This window comes from Canis aureus, chromosome 31, assembly GCF_053574225.1.
Source record: "Canis aureus isolate CA01 chromosome 31, VMU_Caureus_v.1.0, whole genome shotgun sequence".
In the NCBI taxonomy this organism is placed as follows: Eukaryota; Metazoa; Chordata; class Mammalia; order Carnivora; family Canidae; genus Canis; species Canis aureus.
Window position 1 is genome coordinate 39101514 of NC_135641.1, and position 20034 is coordinate 39121547.

Below are 20034 nucleotides of genomic sequence, written 5' to 3' on the forward strand. Positions count from 1 at the left end.
AAGGCCGGGGGCCCGGGGCCGGGGCTACAAAGACGATTATGACACAGCGTCCTCCCCAAAGTGTGCAGGTCCCTGCGGGGCCCAGCGGGCAGCGCCGGCTCGGAGGGGGCGGGGGCTAAGGGAGCCTCGCGGAGGGCGGCGCGTCAGGGAGGCCTTCCTGGAGGAGGAGGCTTCCTGGAGGAGGAGGCTCCCGGACCCGCCCCAGCGATCTCCCCCCTCCCGCACCCCAGGGCGGCACAGCGGGGCGCAGCCGGGACGCGCAGGTACTTGGATGTCCAGCCCCGAGGTGGGCGCAGGTGGGGCCCGGTGCGTCCCGAGGAGCCCGGCTGGCAGGTGTGGGAGCCCCCCCCCCCCCCCGGGGCCGCAGGTGCAGATGGAAGGGGGCGGCGGGCTGAGGCCGCTGCACCTGCGCCCCCAGAGAGGCCCAGCGAGGCTGGACTTGGGGACCAGCCCAGCCGTCCTTACAGGGCGCGGGTGGGAGCGCAGGAGGGAGGAGGGAAGGAAGGGGCTTGGGTTCGGGGCCGCCGGCCACAGGAAGGCGTTGAGAAGCAGAAGGGAAGGCCCGCAAGGGAAGCCCGGAGGCTTCTGCCCCCAGTCAGAGGTGGAGACCCCAAGGGCCCGGACCTCTGTCCTTGGCACCCGCTGCCCAGGGGCCGCGCCCCGCGAGCCAGGGGTCTCTTGACACCCTGCGTAGCCTTTCAAGCCTCACCTGAATCATTTCAGGCTGAACATGACTAGAAAATACTGTTTTCATTTACCCCATGTGCTACCGACAAAGCGGAGGGTAGCTTGGAACACTAGAGCGTGAGCGGGGGCACCCCCCCCCCCAGCACCCAGCGCCCCAAGCACCCTCAGGGGATTTGGAGTTGAGTAGAGGAAAGTCAAGAAGGGCTCAGGATTTATTCGTTGCTGCCCCAGGGGAAAGGAGCGGTGCTCTAAGCGAGCAAGAGGCACCAAGCACTTTGCTCCGAGGGTGACCAACAAACAGGGCCACCTGCTTTCAACCGTCACACGGCCCTTGAAGCACTGTTCTCCTACAGCGGAGCCGTGTTGGCACAGAACTACCCCCTCTGTGTCCAAATGCAGACCAAATAGGATGGTCAAAAAAAAAAAAAGAAAAGAAAAGAAAAAAAAAGAAATGCCCCCCTGTACAACTCATTTCCATCAGTACATTTTTCATTAACCCAATGATTTCCAGATGGAGGAGAGATGTAATTTAAAAAAAAAAAAATTTTTTTTTTTTTTTTTTAAATTCTCCCCTTGAGAATCACCGGCTGGGGGTAGGTAGGGAGGTCGGGGAGACCGGTTGCTGAGCTGGCTTCCAGGAAACTTCAGTGGATTCACTGGGGGCTTATGTGTCAAGAACCCAGAGTGGAGGTCTAACTGGACTCTCAGCCGTCCTGAAGTCAGAACCGAAGGGAATACATGAGGGTGTACGGTCCCCATTCTTCTTTTTTTTTTTTTTAATATTTTATTTATTTATTCATGATAAACACACACACACGCACACACAGGCAGAGGGAGAAGCAGGCTCCATGCAGGGAGCCTGATGCGGGACTTGATCCCAGGACTCCAGGATCACACCCTGGGCCAAAGGCAGGCGCTGAACCACTGAGCACCCCCCCATGAATCCCCCATCCTCATTTTTCCATAAGACAGCATTTACATTTCTCTGGCACCTTATAGTAGGAAACTTTAGTAGTTGTATCTTTTTTTTTTTTTTTAAGATTTTATTTATTCACTCATGAGAGACACAGAGAGAGGCGCAGAGACACAGGCAGAGGGAGAAGCAGGGAGCCCGACGCCGGACTCGATTCCAGGTCTGCAGGATCACGCCCTGGGCCGAAGGCAGGCCCTAAACCACAGAGCCACCCGGGCTGCCCAGTAGTTGTATCTTTATATAAGTAACTTAATAGACAGGTCTTGGACTATGGTTTTAGAGAAGACCCAGAAATATTTTTTAAATGTTTCTTTTATTGTAACTTTTTAAAAAGCCAACAGCATGAGGTTTCATTATAATCTAAGGAAGTCCTGTCTTGAGGAAACACAATAGGGTCTAGGTAAGTGGTTTCCCGCTGACATGGAGCTAGAACCTAAAAGAATCCGGGAGAAGCAGTGTCTAACAGGCCCCTTGGCTATTTTCCCCAGCTAAGCCGCTGGCAGGTGCCAGGTCCAGCAGAGCCCTGGTGGATTCCTGCTGGGTGTCTCGGCGGCTTGTGGCGGAGAAAGTCGTGTCATGGAAAAGCTGGGCGGGGACGGATAGAGGGGACGGATGGAGGGGGACCCAGTGGTCGAGAAGCTTAGTCCTTCTGGTCTGAGGAGCCGAGACAGTCCGCCAGCGGTCAGCGCCTCACCGGTGCTCATCCCGCAGCAGTTTGCAAAACCACATTCTAAAAGGGGGGAAAGAAGAGCTTTGCCTGTGAATGACTAGATCTATAGTTTGGGGGTGCACGTGGAGGAATGAGGGGCAGAAACGTTTCTGAAGCGGGGTAAAATGCCATTTCGAGTCTATTGAAAGAAGACAAGTCCTGGGAGGCTCGTTGAGATGCATAGTTTGGGGACAAGGGGGGCAGGGGGCGCCCGGAGCAGCCCAAGCTCAGGGGTCGGGCCGAGCCCCTCTCCAGGGTCACTGGCCTGGGTGCTCGGGGACAGAGGCTCGGGGCGGCGCTGCGGAGCTTCCCCGCCCGCGGCTCTGAGCACAGCGAACCAAGGGCGCCCTGAGGTGCTGCACCCCGAGTGGGCCCTGAGGCGCTGCACCCCGAGAGGGCACCCTGAGGCCTTGCACCCCGAGTGGGCGTCCTGAGGCCTCTGCAGACCCCGAGTGGGCACCCTGAGTCCTTGCACCCCGAGTGGGCGTCCTGAGGTCCTGCACCCCGAGTGGGCGTCCTGAGGCCTCTGCAGACCCCGAGAGGGCACCCTGAGGCCTTGCACCCCGAGTGGGTGTCCTGAGATCCTGCACCCCGAGTGGGCCCTGAGGCCTCTGCGGACCCCGAGTGGGCGTCCTGAGGTCCTGCACCCCGAGTGGGCGTCCTGAGGCCTCTGCAGACCCCGAGAGGGCACCCTGGGGCCTTGCACCCCGAGTGGGTGTCCTGAGATCCTGCACCCCGAGTGGGCCCTGAGGCCTCTGCGGACCCCGAGTGGGCGCCCTGAGGCCTCTGCACCCCGAGTGGGCACAGACCCTCCAGTGGGAGGGCTCAGTCCCCCAGGGCTGCTGCCACTTGGGGTGCCGGTCACCAGGCCCTACAAGTCAGGGGCTCCCGCAGCTCCCTCCTGAGGTTCAGTCATTTGCCTTAACGGTTTCCAGAACTCAGAACTGTGTTCTAAAACCTACGAGTCAGGAACCCTCAAGTGGAAGAGCCACCCGTGGGGAGAGGGCGCAGGCCTCCTTGATGTGCTCAAGGCCCCAAGGCCCTCCCAGCCCCGCCGTCTGGGGGATTTCTAGAGGTTCCCTTCCGAGGCCACCACGCTGGCCTAAATCACTGGCCACTGGGGATTAACTCAACCTCCAGCCCCGAACGTTCCACTCGCCTCGACCCGTGGGTCTCCCTCTGGCCCTGGCCCGGCTCCGGGAGGCTCTCTGGGGCCTCAGGAGAGTGACCGAGTTAAAAGGACTCGGGTGTGCTTGGTTGGGGCTTAGTAGGAAGAGCAAAAGGCCCTCTTCTCCAACCCCTCAGAAAATACCAAAGGATTTAGAAACTCTTGTATCAGGAACTTGGGGACAAAAGACCAAATACATATTTATTGCTGTCTCACAACATCACACCCAGAATCTGCCTTTATTATTGGTTGAGCCGTTTAGACTTTCCCACACCCCTGCTAAAAACCGAAATTTGCTTGCATAAAAGTTTTCCACTCAGCCTCAGTATTACCTGAGAGGAGACTTAAGCCTCTTTCCTAGGATTTTAGTCTCCCAGACATTTTTATCAAAGCAAAGGGTGTTCCCATGACCATTACATGGTTCTCCGGTCCTGGGCGTATGGAGTTTTTCGGCTTGTCTGTGTCAGAGGGAGAAGATCAACCAGGTGGAGCTTTAAGTAAAATCTTGAAATTATTTTGACTAGAAGTGGTTATTTATGCTAATCAGGGAGTCATGCTAACCTCAGGACCCTAATCTTATCTATCCAGTTGGTGTCTAATCAGACTTGGAAACAAATGTCCACCAACACTTGATATAAATGTGAGAGGGATGATCATTTTCTTAAATGGTTTTCTCAGGCATCAAAAATCACACAAAAAAGGGTTAATTATTAAACTACCCAAACCCTGGCTCCTTGAAATGACACAACAGTCATTACACTTAGAAATTCTGCAGTAATATTGGGTTGTAACAGGTTAATCTGACCGGGTTGTGGTAGCAATCCTTTTTTTTTTTTTTTTGCAGTAGCAATCCTTATGAAAAAAATATAGCCGATAAGGAACCCATCTCCTCTGTTCTTATTTACTGAGGCTGAATAACTGGCCAGGCTGTTGCAAATCTGACTTTACAACCTCCTTTTATTAAGTCTGCTAATGGATATACAATATATATAGCTTTCAGAGGCCATCAAATTGGTTCCAGACACATGTGGGCTATATGATTCTGGCGAGATAACATATGTACACACACGTTCAGACATTCTAGTCAGGTCTCATCGTGGTACCAGATGAATGTTAGGAGAAATAATTCATTTTATGGGTCTGGAAGCCCAGACGCACTTGTGTTAACGCTAATCAGATGGCCAGTCCGCAGCAATCTTCCCCCAGCTGACTCTGCTGGAAGGCCACAGAAGAAAATCAAGCTTGAATGCTCGCACCCAAGACTGATTTTAATAAAAACCATTCTTGTAAACAAACGTTAATATCTTCAGTGAGGTTAAGAGAAATTCTATGCTCCTGCCGCCACTTCCTACTATGTCCTGAGAAAAGACCATTTGGTTAGTTTCTGTATCTGTAAAGCAGAGGTCGTAATGGTGCCTGCTTCTTAGGGTTCTAGTGAGGATTACACACATTAATTGAAGTTAAGCTAAGAGGGTATAGTGTCCTGAGTGTTGTCTATTTTCATTTCTACCGTGGCCTTGGTCTGTACACTGTGGATGGTCTAGCAGTCTTCAGCATTGTCAGTAGTTTGATATTTAGGACACTGGAAATTTGACCCTACAGGACTGGACAGTAGTAAGTCAATCTAATGATCAAATGACAAATGTCAGAGACAGTTCATTCTAGATGTAATTTAATCAATGTTAAGCTTTTTTTTTTTTTTTTTTGAGATTTTATTTATTTATTCATGAAAGAGAGACACACACACACAGAGGCAGAGACACGGGCAGAGGGAGAAGCAGGCTCCCTGTGTGGACTCGATCCGGGAACCCCCATCACACCGCTGAGCCACCGAGGCGTCCCAGTCTTTTTCTTTCTTTAAATAACAGAGAGCAACCCTGTCCTAGAGCTCTGTTGGAGGCTAGGCATAGAGCAACGAGGATCTAAACCACATACTGTTGTGTTGCAAGGCGCAATAATGTTAAGTGTGGGGCTGGAAGCACAGCCCTTGGTCTAGGGCCTGGGCCTCTGTGTGGGAGGAGAGGCCTAGTGCTGCAGCAGGAAAGCCCCATCCTAGAGAGCAAGCCAAAGACGCTAGGCTTAGGGATCTAGGACCACGAGAAGACAGGATGTCTCTCTGCTCTTTCAGCTGGTCTGCAGCTTCTCCTGGGCCACTGAGTCAGCCCCAGGCAGCCGAGGAGAGCCAGATCTGCGTTTCAGGTTCTTCCGTGCTCGTGTTCTCTCAGTGTTTATGGTAAGAGTACTTCTTTGCAAACTTCTTTTTTTAAATTTTATTTTTATTTTTATTTTTTTCTTCTTTGCAACCGTCTATGTTCCACCTGGAAAGAGAATCAAGATAGGGATGTGAAAAAACTAAGACAATATTTTTCTTTTCATAGAAGTCAGCCTGTTAGGAGGTGTCTATGCCTGAATTCATCTGACACGAAACACAGAAACCTACATTTCTCTTTTTTTAAATTTTATTTAAATTCAATTCATTAACATATAATGTTTTATGGGTTTCAAAAACCGACATTTCATGCTGTGTTAGAATGTCAAGGCCTAGATCCAATCAGCTGAACTTAGGTTTTCTCTCTCTTAAGGATATGGAGTCTCATGGCAAGTAAACGGATTTTTTTTCTTTTCTTTTCACAATATTTCAGATTTTGAATATATTTGACTTCATGTCAGAGGACATGACAAAATCAGGAGGACAGGCATTTAAAATTCATCGGAAAAACGATCCGCAACAGGCCTCCGATAGGACATTTTTCATTGATGCCTCCAGTCAGAGCTTGACTACTGTTCCACGGGAGATCACAGACTTAGAAGAATTAGAAGAAGTGCATCTGGAAAACAACCAGATCGAGGAGATCCCGCAGGATATTCAGCACTTAAAGAACCTCCGGATTCTCTACCTGAACAAGAACAGGCTGGGCAAGCTCTGCCCAGAGCTGGGCAGGCTGGGCAGCCTGGAGGGCCTGGACCTGAGCCACAACCCGCTGCTGTCCTCGTCCCTTCCCGTCCTGGGCGGCCTGCGCAGGCTGCGGGAGCTGCGCCTCTACCACACGCACCTGGGGGAGATCCCCAACGTCCTCTGCAAACTCCTGCACCACCTCGAGCTGCTCGGCCTGACCGGCAACCACCTGAGGTCTCTGCCCAAGGAAATCGTGAACCAGACCCAACTGCGGGAGATCTACCTGGGGCACAACCAGTTTGCAGTCTTCCCCCCGGAGCTCTGTGTCCTCTGCAACCTGGAGATCATCGACCTGGATGAGAACCAGCTCACCGCCATCCCCGAGGAGATTGGCAACCTGGCGAGGCTGCAGAAGTTCTACGTGGCCGACAACGGCCTGGCCGGCCTGCCCGAGGCGCTGGGCCTCTGCGCCGGGCTGGCCGTGCTGGATCTGTCCCGCAACCGGCTGCGCTCCCTGCCGCGCGGCCTGGCCCAGCTCGCCGCGCTGACCGAGGTGGGGCTGAGCGGCAACCACCTGGAGAGGCTGCCGCGCCTCGTGTGCAGGTGGAGCTCCGTGCACCTGCTGTACCTGCGCGACACGGGCCTGCGGGCGCTGCGGCGCTCCTTCCGGCGGCTGGTCCACCTGCGCCTCCTGGACCTCAGCCAGAACCACCTGGAGCGCGGCCCCGCCGAGCTCTGCGCGCTCAGGCACCTGCAGGTGCTGGCGCTGGACGACAATAGAATACGGCAGGTGCGATGCTGGCTGCATGGGGGCGGGGGGGGGGACACCGTCCTCGGTGCCACGTGGGGAGCTGGGGGTGCAGGGGGGGCTCACCCACCTGGCGGGGCACAGACACAGCCCCTCCCATCCCGGAGCTGCTGCGCCCCGGAGTCTGCATTCGGAACCATCCTGCGCCCCTCAACCGGGATTCCTCCTTAGGAGGCAGATTTTCTTTTTCTTTTTTTCTTTTCTTCTCTTTTCTTTTCTTTTCTTTTCTTTTCTTTTTTCTTTTTTCTTTTCTTTCTTCTTCCTTCCTTCCTTCCTTCCTTCCTTCCTCTTTTCTTTTCTTTTCTTTTCTTTTTTTTCTTTCTTTTCTTTTCTTTCTTTTCTTTTCTTTTCTTTTCTTTTCTTTCTTCCTTCCTTCCTTCCCTCCTTTCTTCCTTCCCTCCTTTCTTCTTCTTCTTCTTCTTCTTCTTCTTCTTCTTCTTCTTCTTTTCTTTTCTTTTCTTTTCTTTTCTTTTTTCTTCCTTCCTTCCTTCCCTCCTTTCTTCTTCTTCTTCTTCTCTTTTCTTTTCTTTTCTTTTCTTTTCTTTTCTTTTCTTTTCTTTTCTTTTCTTTTCTTTTCTTTTCTTTCTTTTGTTCTTCTCCTGACACCCACAGCCTCAAGGCCTTAATCTTCCACTCACGGTGAACTGCAAAAACAGCCTCGTCCCTAGAGAAGCCCCCTCGCAGGTTGTGCAGGGAGGCCCTGTTCAAAAATGTCCATCATAGGGACGTTGACAGGGAGCCTGGGAGACAGTCTCAAGGTCAGAGGAGCAGTGGGCGAAAAGCTGCCGCTACACTCCTAAAATTAAAAATCTACACAGTCATTTAAGTGACCCGGTGCAATATGTGCCTGTGCAGATAAACCTCGAAATTGTGGTGTTTGTTAGGAACGCAGACAACAAATTGCAGAACCTGCCACTATTTATAGTCTTTTTTTTTTTTTTTAAGATTTTATTTATTCATGAGAGACACAGAGAGAGAGAGGGAGGCAGAAATACAGGCAGAGGGAGAAGCAGGCTCCATGCGGGGAGCCCGATGCGGGACTCAATCCCAGGACCCCAGGATCCCAGGATCATGCCTGGAGCGGAAGGCAGGCGCTCAACTACTGAGCCACCCAGGCGTCCCCACTTATAAACTCTTAATCACACAAAACTACATACATGCACACACAACACATAGTTTGTGGATATTTATATATATAATAAAAGAATAACATATGAACTAGGAAAAAACCTCACTAACTTCTTAGTAGTGGCTGCCTCTGGGAAGAGGAAGGAAGTCAAGGAAGTGAGGAGGGGATGACAGGGGGTTTGTTTGTTTATTATTATTTATTATTACAGGTTTGTTTGTTTATTTATTTATTTATTTATTTATTTATTTTAAATATTTTATTTATTTATTCATGAGACACACACACACACACACACACAGAGGCAGAAACACAGGCAGAGGGAGAAGCAGGCTCCATGCAGGGAGCCCGACGTGGGACTCGATCCAGAGTCTCCAGGATCATACCCTGGGCCGAAGGTGGCGCTAAACCGCTGAGCCACCAGGGCTGCCCAAGGGGCTCAGTTTTAATTGCAGCATTTCCTTTTATTTAAAAATTCTTTTTAGGGCAGCCTGGGTGGCTCAGCGGTTTGGCGCCGCCTTCGGCCCAGGGTATGATCCTGGAGACTCTGGATCGAGTCCCACGTCGGGCTCCCTGCATGGAGCCTGCTTCTCCCTCTGCCTGTGTTTCTGCCTCTTTCTCTGTGTTTCTTATGAATAAATAAATAAAATCTTAAAAAAATCTTTTTATTGGAGTATAGTTGACACACATTTTGTTTATGAACAAAAGATTTGGGTGGTGCATACACATGTGTTCGCTTCTTTATTTTTAATATTTGAAAATTAAAAGAAAAGTCCTGTTAAGAGCAAAAGACAACTGTAGAGGGAGAAATCAAGAGATTTGGAAATCCACAATCAGAATCATCAAGTAATAGGTCTGCTTTTCCTGGCAATGGACACTGATCTCCTATGCTCCCCATACTTTCTACTAGTCCTAGGCCTTAAAGGTTCTTCGGGGGTGTTTTAGTTTTTGTTTAATCTCTTACTCAATTTTTAATTTAGAGCTTTGATGGGGGGGCGGTGCTGCTGTTTGTCCTAGTTCTATAATTTTAAAACTGCCTTTAAGGAAGTAATTGTTTTGATGGTGATTTAGGATTTAGGAAGAGAATCTGGGGCTTGATCTTTACTTAGGTAGCAACCCATTTTGGGGGATTTTAGAAGTTTATTAGAGGCCCTCTGCCCACCCCCACCCCCAGCTATTCCACCACCATGGTAAGAAATTCCTTTTACAGTGGACAAAGTCTGACATTCCACGTTGAGAGCGAAAGGCTCAAAATATAAAGTGCCCTTGGGAAGAATAGCACATTGACTTGATTCCTATTGAGTCCTGAACCTAATTCTTTCCTGTGAGACATTGTAAGAGATCAGAATAGAGGAGGGAATCACACACAGATGGTGCCTTCACAAAGGTAAGCATCACCCAATACCAGGTTTTACCACTAGTCAAACCGTACTGAAATGTGGACGTTTTCAACATTATTATATAGGATGTGAAGATCTCTGGGTACCATTGCTTGTTATTCTTCAGGTTTTTTTTTTTTTTAAAAAAACAAACATTCAGGTCTTATGATGATATTTTTGTGGTTTTGGGTCTTCTTTTCTCGAGTCCTATTACAGTTAATCTTTCCAGTTACCTCCCAGTGCATTTCTCTGTATAATGACACATGGCTTTTAAGCCAGCTCCTTACCTCTCCTACCCCAAAGACTTACCTGATGGATTTCTTGCTCTTGGCCAGTAGCTTTTTCTAGGTGTATGCAAAAGTAGCTGACTTCAGTGTGTATCTACATAGATTTTATTTGTATGGTACATGTCTGTTAAAGGACATTTAACTTATGCTCAAAATGACTGTCGCTCAAATTTAGGGCATCCATACTGACTGTCCTGATTTAACTCTCTATAGGTTTTCTGTACATCTGGATTTATTTTCCACTATACTTTAATGTGACTGTGATGGGATTAATTACTAGATCTTGAACATCCGGGGGAAAAAGAAACTTTGAACATTCAATGTGCTTTGAAAAAGAAAAGCTATACTTATGAGCTAACTGAACAGCAGTAAGAGGGACGTTACTAGGTTATAATGAAGGGGTTAGATTGAAAAACTTTATCCTATTATTTTGGACGGCACTGATGCAGATGCTGTGTGTTAAAGGGATCTAAGTGCCTGATGAAGAATTTTGAAATAGCCAAGAAGGAAAGCTTAAATATCAGTTTCTCTGGCGGTTGACTTCCTCTGATTAAAAAATAAATAAAACTATAAACATTTTAGAGCGCTTTTAGGAAAATGAGCCCTCCTCCTACACAATAAAGAGAAAAATACCGTATGAAAGATTGCAGATGGGTGAGACTTACTGTTATCACTTTAGGGAGCTTTCTTTTGAGCTGCTCCCCAATTATGTTTCCAACCTTCCCCGCCCCATCTATGGAGAGGTGAGGCTAAGCTGAAGTGTCACCATTTTCATGAAGAAGAGAGGAATGGGTAGGGGAGATGCCAGGGCTGGGACAGGGAACTGTGGGGAATAGATTTCCCCATTAGAAGTAAAGCCTCATAAAAGAAGGTGGTTCAAAGTGAGTTAAGAAGCTGTCGAGATCTATAACTGTGTTTTATTTTTCTACAAGAAAATAGGTGTCTCAAAAAAAAAAAAAAGGAAAGAAAATAGGTGTCTCTGCAACATAATCAATAGGGAGACTATCACATATTTTAAGAATGAGATTTTTCCGTGTGGTTCCAGATGGCCAGAAAGAGACCAATAGGTGAACATAATAGTGACACAGATTTTTGGCTTGACAAAAGAAGAAAATCTGATAATTAGAGGTCTCCATCCAAGTAATGAGCTTTGCATTCCAGGAGGTGCTGTTTAAATGTGTGCTGCATGGCTAGCATGTGTGGAATATGTTCAACCATCCTATTAAAGGATTAGAATAGACGACCTTTGTAAGACGTGCCAAGCCTGGCAGTCTGGGAGTCTAGGAAATGCCTCCCTGATACCTACAGAGGGTCCATAAGCCTCATTATTTGCTGGCGGGGAGAATATGGTAAGATAAAATCATGATCGTCTTCATTGTTTGCATCCAACTAAGATTTCAGCTGAAGTTTATAAATTGCTGACTTAAAGCCTTTTGGGGTGAGAGGTAATGTTACTAGATTGGATCAGTTCCAATAACTGAACTTATCAATATTACAGTTGGGGTATTACTCTGATAACTTCAGCACTTTTTCAGTAGTGTCAAGCATTTGCTGCACCACGGTTCAAAAGTTTGCAATAGGTTTAAAATTGCTTCAGTTTAAAGCAATGCCTGAAGTGAAGAGCAGAGGGGCTTGGGGAAAGAGTGGGACTCCAGACTTTAGATCTACAAATACAAATACTCTATACGCAAGTATTTGTGCCAACTTCTCATCCGTAGGAATTGCTAAATTGCTCTACTGTAGGTTTATCAATTGGCCTCAAAACTAAAAACTCCATTTATTGTCTTATTGTTCAAAATAATCTTGACCTGAAACTTATCTTTTTGGAATACTTCTAGTTACCTTCAGACTTCAGCTCACTTTCAAAGCTGAAGATGCTTGGATTAACAGGAAATCAGTTCCCTTCGTTTCCAGAAGAAATCCTTTCTTTAGAGTCTTTAGAGAAATTATACATTGGGCAAGACCAGGGAATGAAGCTCACCTATATTCCAGAACACATTAGCAAACTACAGGTAAGCCTCCCCAAATGAGTAAGCAAAGAAGTCCATGCCTACTGATTCTTTAAGTTGGCTGATACTGAGAAAACACGGTGGCATCCCCAGAGGCTTGAGGGAATCCTCCATATTAGATTTCCAGCCCCAAACAGCCAGTCATTCTAGCACTGTTTTCCTGAACCCCTGGATGCATATGCAAAGAACATAGCCAAGAGGCTATGCCATGCCATACTCATCTCCGCTGTGCAGTTTGGCATGTTTTATTTGCAGAAATTGAGCCCTAAATAAAAGGAAAAGGAGAAAAAATGAGTGGGAAATATCAGAAAGGGAGACAGCACATGAGAGACTCCTAACTCTGGGAAACGAACAAGGGGTGGTGGAAGGGGAGGTGGGCGGGGGGGGGGGGTGACTGGGTGACGGGCACTGAAGGGGGCACTTGATGGGATGAGCACTGGGTCTTATGCTATATGTTGGCAAATTGAACTCCAATAAAAATAAATAAATAAATAAATAAATAAATAAATAAATAAATAAATAAATAAAACCTGGGAATTAGCAAAAAAAATAAAAATTAAAAAAAAAACCTGAAAAAAAAAAAAAGGAAATTGAGCCCTATCACTTTCCATTTGATTTCTACCTTTTGTAAGAGGCCCCTGAAAATTGTACTATTTTTTAAGTTAAAGTATCCTACAGGTGATATGGCTAGGGGTCTGCATTCTGGATGGGTCAATGTGACCTCCCTCCCTGTATGATGGTGGGCAAATCAGGGTTTAACACGGTCCCAGGATCCTATAGAGATGGGCCCACACGCAGCCCCGTGCTAAATCCTAACAAAGCAACAGGATAACTTCATTCAAAGTAGCCATACCCCTGTGTCTTAATGTATGCATACTTTAAAGAATTGAGATTTTTTTCCCCATATTTGTTGTACTGCGCTCTTACTAATGTTAAAGTAGGTGTGGGCCACAACATGAGCCCCAGTTGTGGAGCTGAGCGACAGCATGTATGGCATGGGTACTTCTCACCTGTGACACAGATGTCCTATTCCTGATTCTCCACTGCTTTGCCCTGGGTTCAGAATTCTTATCATCTGGCTCCTTGATACGCCACGGAACACTCTCTGAAAGCTTAGGGTGAGATGCAAACATTACATTTTTGCCCAGTGGATTTGAAAATAACTAATTAGTTTGCACATTTTGGCTACTTCCACCTGGACAGTGTTAGATTGATACTTGATGCACTTTTAGTCCTACAGCAACTGCTGCTGCTAATTAGCTATTGAAGGGGAGCAAATGATATAAATTATCACAGTTATTTTTCTGTAAAGTTCTTGTGAAACAAACATGAGATTCCCGTGTTTTCTTTTCCCTGCATAAATGGGAACCACATCCAATGGTTTTACCCAAAAATAATTTTATGTTTTGATGATGGTTCTTAGTTTCGTCGTTGACCCAATGCTCACTATCCCCATTGAAAGAGCATGGGAACTCACCAGTGAGTCTGGTTTTCTTAATTCTTTTATCAATGTAAGGATCATTATGGTCTACTCCTATGTTTTTCAGAGTCTTAAAGAGTTGTATGTGGAGAACAATCATCTGGAGTACCTTCCCACATCTTTGGGATCAATGCCTAACCTGGAAATTCTTGACTGCCGCCACAACTGGCTTAAGAAACTTCCAAATTCCATTTGCCAGGCACAAGGTAAGGAATCTCAGTAGAGATCCTCAGCCTAGAGGAGTGCGAGGCCAGCATTTCTCATGTTGAAGCATTTCCCACTTCCTTGGTTCACTCAAGACTAATCTCAATGTTCAGAGAGCTTAGCCCTACCCCCATTACCTCCTCGCAGGTCTCACTAGTGAGACAGGGAAGGCCAGGTGCCTGATACAGGTAAGAACCTCAGGAAGGCAGTTAGATTGTTTATTTGGAACTGAAGGGAGAAGGAAAGAGCAACTGCAGAGAAAATCAGCATTCCTCCTTACAGTCATTATGCCACCTACAGTCCTTTTCTGCCTACCTACTACCTGCCAGAGTTTGGAGCCGGGGGTCCTAGAGCAAATTTGCGTTAGGTCACTAAGTCACTTGAATAAAATGAAAAGTGTTGACCTAGAGTGGTGAAGTCAGCAAGGGGCGGGGGGTACTTCTGGAGCTGTGGGACTGGCATGAAAAATCACATATGATTCATATTTAAACACCCAAACATTTGACACTAGGTTAAACCATTCTTTATTTGTACATGCATCAATCCATCCATCCACCTACCAGCCTTTTGCTGAGCTTCTGGTGGGACCAAATAAAATGTTTTTTTGTTTTGTTTTGTTTTGTTTTTTTTTGTTTGTTTTTTTTTGTTTTTTTTTTTTGCCATAGATTAGAGTCGAGGGGTGGGCATGTGATGCTCCTGACCATACATTTTTTTCCTGTCCTTGGTCCCTGGAGGAATGAAACACTGTGAGATTTTTTTGGTGTGTGCTCTATTTCTGTCTCTAATATATACACTAGCTCCAACAATCTGAATTGTTAGAGGGAAGAGACCTTGGTTTACCTCATTAAATCTGTGTCTTTTGATACATGACACAGCAGGAAACAAACATTTCAAAGTAACTGGACTAAAGAATGCATGTTTTAACTTTGCTTCTTCTTCTTTTTTTTAAAGATGTTATTTATTCATGAGAGACACAGAGAGAGAGGCAGAGAAACTTTGCTTCTTCTTAAGATAAATCTGTCATTCAAAAATTTTTTCAGCTTTGAAAGAATTACTGCTTGAGGACAACTTGATCACCTGTCTTCCAGAGAATTTGGATAACCTGGTGAACCTCAAGGTTTTGACACTGATGGACAATCCCATGGAAGACCCCCCAAAAGAAGTGTGCATTGAAGGCAGTCAGGCTATATGGACATACTTGAAGATAAAAAGAAACAAGAAAATAATGGCAACAAAGGTAAAATCAGCAAAAATTCTGGATAACGCATTCACAGTTGCTGTGGAGAGGGGTCAGGGGTAAACATATCACAGACTGTTCCGGGGCTGCGCTTCACACATCTCTACGTCGTCCTCATTGAGAGCAGCGACTCTACTTCCTTCATCTACTCCGAATTAAGCAAGGGGATCTTTGAACCTCATCTTAGCCTTTTTGCCTTTTTGTCCTTCATCTCTTTGTCAGATAAGACAACAAACAGGCAAAAGAACCCCAAACCTCAGGATCCCAAAACAGCCTAAGATTCTCGGACTATTCACTGGACTGAAAAGTTTATATTCACAAAGTCACTAAGGCTACAAAATTAGAAGTGAAAGTCTTTATGGAGCAGCGGTATAGAGACCAGAGTTCTGCTCTGCCACTAACTAGGGTCAGGAGGCAAAAAGCCTTTAAAAAGGAGGGTGAGCGGGATGCCTGGGTGGCTCAGTGGTTGAGCTGAGCTGCCCTCAGCCCAGGGATCAAGTCCCACATCAGGCTCCCAGCAAGGAGCCTGCTTCTCCCTCTGCCTGTGTCTCTGCCTCTCTCTCTCTCCTCTCTCTGTATCTCTCATGAATGAAAAAATAAAATCCTAAAAAAAAAAAAAAAAAAAAGGAGGGGGAGCAAAGAAACTTGTCATTTCCTCTTTGCCAACCTCACCCATGGATACAATTAGGATACCCCCAGATAGGCCAGGCCAGGCCCCACTTCAGTCAGTATTCAATATTCTTTATTCGGCTGGTCCAAGCCCCCATGGTCCCCCACCCTGATGGCCTTAGTCCTCTAACCAGTATCCCCACTTCCACACCTGCTAGCCTTACTGTACTTCCACGTAGCAGTCAGCCCCATGCTGTTAAAACTTAGGTGGGATCTTTTCACTACTCTACTGAAATCCATGATTTTTTTTAGCTGAACAGTCTTTGGTTTGCAAGACCCTCACCTATCAATGGCCCTCAACCATATCAAACCTAACACCCTCTTTTATGGTAAATAGTATGTGATACCTTCTTTACTCTCCTGAAATTAAACCAAAACCCATAATTTTAATAAATGAAAATAAGGACAGCGCTGTGACGTAAAGAAAAAAGGAAAGTAATTTACCTTAAAACACTTATTTTAATATGTATATACTCAGGAGTGGCAACACTGGAAAAAGGAAAATAATACTTTTTGGATACTTCCTAAAATGCGTAAAAAGATTTTGAAAAACCACGTACCCTCTTGCACATTTTAAAATTGGTGATTTAATCCTTTTGCCACTAAGTTTAAACATTGCAAAGGATTTACTTTTCCTTGAGTTTTCAATATTGACATCTTAAAATAAAGCTTTTAAATCAATTATTTTAAATGTCCCTAATGGAATCTAAATACCCTTATGATTTGATACAAAATACTTGAGCAAGGTCTTATTTTACAGGCAGAAAATTTTTTAAGATTTATTCGAGAGAGTGCGCGCGCATATGTGTGCTGAGTGGGAGAGGGGCAGGGGAAGAGGGAGAGAGAATCTCAAGTAGACTCCACGCTGGGCGCGGAGGCCGAGGAGGGGCTCAGTCCCACTGAACCCATGAACTCATGACCTGAGCTGAAATCACCAGTCGGACGCCTAATGGACTGAGCCACCCAGGCGTCCCTATATAGGCAGAAATGTTATAATCATTTCTTTTTCATTCTTGAGCATGTATTTCTACTTCACTTTCCCCCAAGAATTGAGCTTAATGTTTTATATATATAATTTTAAGTCATTTATAGATCACATTTCATGCTTTCAGGCAACAAAAATATTTATACAAATGAAGTTTTAAGATTAGAATTTTTTTTCTGTAACCATAGGGTTTTTTAATGTCCTGGATTGAGTCATATTACAATTATTAGTACTATAAAACTGACCAAAACACTATAAAATCCATTATATATTTTGATATTTAATTCTTTGGCCTATAGGATTTGGGAGTTACATATACAAGTGGGAGACCTTCCCACGTAGGTTCTATATCCCTGCATAAACACTACCTGTTGCTGGAACGAGACAGAATTGACATTGGTTCTGTTCCTGTATTTCGTTTTTTACAGATGAAGCCCTGAGAAGCCTTGTTTACATAGAGAAGTTGACAAGAATGGAAGCAGCTTGTGTGTGTGTGTGTGTGTGCGCGCGCCTCTATGATTTTGTTTTAAATGGTAATGTTCACACGTCTCTGAACTTCTTCAGATTTGCATCCCCCCCAAATCACATGGCAGGCTCTTAGTGGGCAAATCAACTGGTCTTTCCATTTTCTTGAAGGCAAAGAGCTTGGGAACCACTTGCCTTACAAAAGAATCAGGTTACCTAGTCCCTACGGCCAACGTCAATACTACCACTCTTCTGTTTTTGAAATCGAATTGACATACAATTTTATATTAATTTCAGGTGCACAACATATTGATTTGATGATTCTATGCATTCCACGGTGCTCACCGCAAGCGTCGTCCCCATCTGCCACACACAATGTTATTACAATATTGCTGACTACATTCCCTGTCCTGAACTTTTCATCTCCATGACTTACTTTATAGCTGGAAGTTTGTACCTCTTCAGCCCTTCAGCCTTCCTCCCCTATTCCACGCACCCCCACACCCACCTCCCCTCTGAGAAACAACAGTTCTCTGTATTTGTGTTTTTTGTTGTTCTTGTTTGTCTGGTTTTGTTTTCAATACTACTATTTTGTATTGTCTCTTCTTTGTGGTGTCCCAGAGGTTTTTGGAGTCCAGGGCAAAACACACCCTAGTCAGATTCAGGTGGCTGAGAGGTGTGCCAGAGAGGCAGCTGCGGAGGCCGAGGCAGGCGTGGAGAGCCAGCAGCTGTGTTCCTAGGCAGACACCTGGTAGGAAGGGGTGCATAGAGCAGGTGGAGCTCTGGAAATAGATTGCCTCCAAACTACCCACGCGTGCACCCCCTGGGAAAGTCTTTATGGACTCGGGTCCTGTCCCACAGTTGAAGACTGCCTACCCTTAAGGCAACAAAAAGCCCTGTAACTGTCTAGAACGCCTCTAGAGGGCGATTCTGTTCCCCAGGAAAACCACCACCTGAAATCACTTGTGGCGGCTCTACTCCCCATCATCTCCTCTATCCCATTTTCACGGCACAGAGGGATCCTGGGTGTTTTCCCAAGGCCCAAGCCTGCTGCTCCTCCCTCTGCCCAGAGCTGCATCCCCTCGATATGGACGAGACTCCCAGCCCTCACTTAGTCCCTGTCCAAATATCCTCATACCTGCCCTTGATCCCCCTTCTGTAAAACAGCATGCCCCGCCCACCTCATTCGTTCATTTGTGCATTCATTCAGCAAATGCTCACTGAGCTTCCACTATGTGCCAGGCACTGTCGTAGGCTGTGGAAATACATCAGTGAACAAAGCAAATTTTTCTGTCCTCACGTTCCTTAGGGTCTAGTGTGATGGAAATAAGAACTGAGAAGATATAAAACATAAAATTACAGAGTCTGTTAGAAAGTGATAAGTGGTGTTGGAAAAAAGTTCAAGCTAAGGGGAATTGAGATTGCCAGAAGTTGAGTATGTGTGTGTGTGGTGGTGGTGCTGGGGGTTGGGGGGATTTGATTAAATGAGGTAGTTGGGATAGGCCTCCTTGGGAAATGACTGGTGTAGGCAGCTCAGCCTCCCTAACAGTGTACCGTAGCCTGGGTGGCTCAACAACAGAAACTCTCTCCCAGTCCTCGAGGCTAGAAGGCCAGGATTAGGGCGGCAGCATGGTCCATCTCTGGTGAGAGCTCTTTCTGCCTTGCACACGGCTGTCTTCTTGCTGTGCCCTCACAGGACAGAGAGACAGAGTGAGTTATCTGGTGTCTCTCATGAGGGCCCTGAACCCATCAGAAGGACCCCACCTTCATGATCACATCTCAGCCTAGTTACCTCCCAAAGGTCCCTCTCCAAATACAATCACATTAGGGGCTGGGGCTTTTAATAGGAGTTGGAGGTGAGGGGACACAATCCAGTCCACAGCCGTGCCAATTGAGCCAATACTTGAAGAACTGGAGGTTAAGCCATCTGTATGCTGGGAGGAGTGCTCTGAGCAGAAGAGGCAGCAAAAGCAGAGGCCGTGAGCTGGGGTCGTGCTGGGTGTGTCCAGCTGTGAGCAGGCCTGCACAGGGAACAGGGTCTCTGAAGGAGTGGGGGGCCGGCCCAGCAGTCCAGTGACAAGAGGAAAGGCAGGTACAAGCCCTCCTCATCCCCTTACTGTGCCCTGTTGTCTCTGTGCCATTTACCACCATCTAGCAGATCATAAATTCCTGTGTTTATTGTCTCCTTTGGCGGCAGTGTGAGGGCAGTGACATTGGCATTTAGCTGCTGTTTCCTAAATGTCTAGAACAGTGCCTGGGACATAAAAGCACTGAATTTTTTTTAAACAATTTTATTTTTTCATGAGAGAGAGAGAGAGAGACAGAGACAGAGGCACGGGCAGAGGGAGAAGCAGGCTCCATGCAGGGAGCCTGGGACTCCAGGACCTTGCCCCGAGCCAAAGGCACAGGCTCAACCACCCAGGCGTCCCTGAATTTTTTTTTTTTAACTTGTTTTCCTTTTTACATTTGCCAGAATGACTGGCCAATTGAGATACGGAGAGAAAATAAGGTGTAGAGTTCTGATGATATTATATCCTCCACATCTTTAAAACTACATACCAGAACGAAGAGATAGCCATCCCCAGTCTGGAGGGATACCGACTGACGACTGACACTGTTTGGGTTTATCTTGTCTTCAGATTCAGGCGTGGTGGCGTGGAACAATGGTCCGGAAAGGACTGGGGATATTTGAAGAACTGCAAAGACTGCTAAAGAAAGGAAAGAATTCTCCAAAAGATAAGAAAGGGGAAAAAGATGCAAAAGGAAAACCTATAAAGAAAAAAAAGAGATAATTCTGTAATGAATTGAGATAATGAACCCTGTTGGATTAAGAAGGCAAAATATGTAGGAGTGAAGATGCCTACCACGCTGAAATTATTCATAGAATCATGATTATGTCTAAAAATAAAGACTCTTACTTTATTGAATGAACTCTTTACGGCTAAAATGATA

At 46.3% G+C, this 20034-nt stretch overlaps 1 protein-coding gene and 1 long non-coding RNA gene across 10 annotated transcripts; one reads left to right on the top strand and one right to left on the bottom strand.

Annotated features, from left to right (window-relative positions):
• The first annotated feature begins 77 nt into the window (after positions 1 to 77).
• LRRIQ4 (leucine rich repeats and IQ motif containing 4) lies at positions 78 to 20009 on the top strand. Of its 7 annotated transcripts, none has more exons than XM_077880278.1 (6): positions 78 to 333; positions 6180 to 7223; positions 11872 to 12045; positions 13590 to 13728; positions 14767 to 14963; positions 19722 to 20009. In XM_077880278.1, the coding sequence occupies exons 2-6, from the start codon at positions 6201 to 6203 to the stop codon at positions 19872 to 19874; spliced, it is 1686 nt and encodes a 561-aa protein (XP_077736404.1). In that variant the 5' UTR covers positions 78 to 333; positions 6180 to 6200; the 3' UTR covers positions 19875 to 20009. The 7 variants fall into 7 exon arrangements, with proteins under 7 accessions (XP_077736404.1, XP_077736403.1, XP_077736402.1 ...); XM_077880277.1 differs by having other exon boundaries at positions 78 to 263; XM_077880276.1 differs by lacking the exon at positions 78 to 333 and adding an exon at positions 5758 to 5770.
• LOC144302689 (uncharacterized) lies at positions 9841 to 19105 on the bottom strand. Of its 3 annotated transcripts, none has more exons than XR_013369685.1 (3): positions 18304 to 19105; positions 13053 to 13154; positions 9841 to 12307 (listed from the first exon to the last, which is right to left on the bottom strand). It is a non-coding gene; the product is annotated as an uncharacterized LOC144302689 (long non-coding RNA). The 3 variants fall into 3 exon arrangements; XR_013369687.1 differs by lacking the exons at positions 9841 to 12307; positions 13053 to 13154 and adding an exon at positions 15665 to 17830 and having other exon boundaries at positions 18304 to 18764; positions 18875 to 19105; XR_013369686.1 differs by lacking the exons at positions 9841 to 12307; positions 13053 to 13154 and adding an exon at positions 15665 to 17830 and having other exon boundaries at positions 18304 to 18771; positions 18875 to 19105.
• Positions 20010 to 20034: the final 25 nt, after the last annotated feature.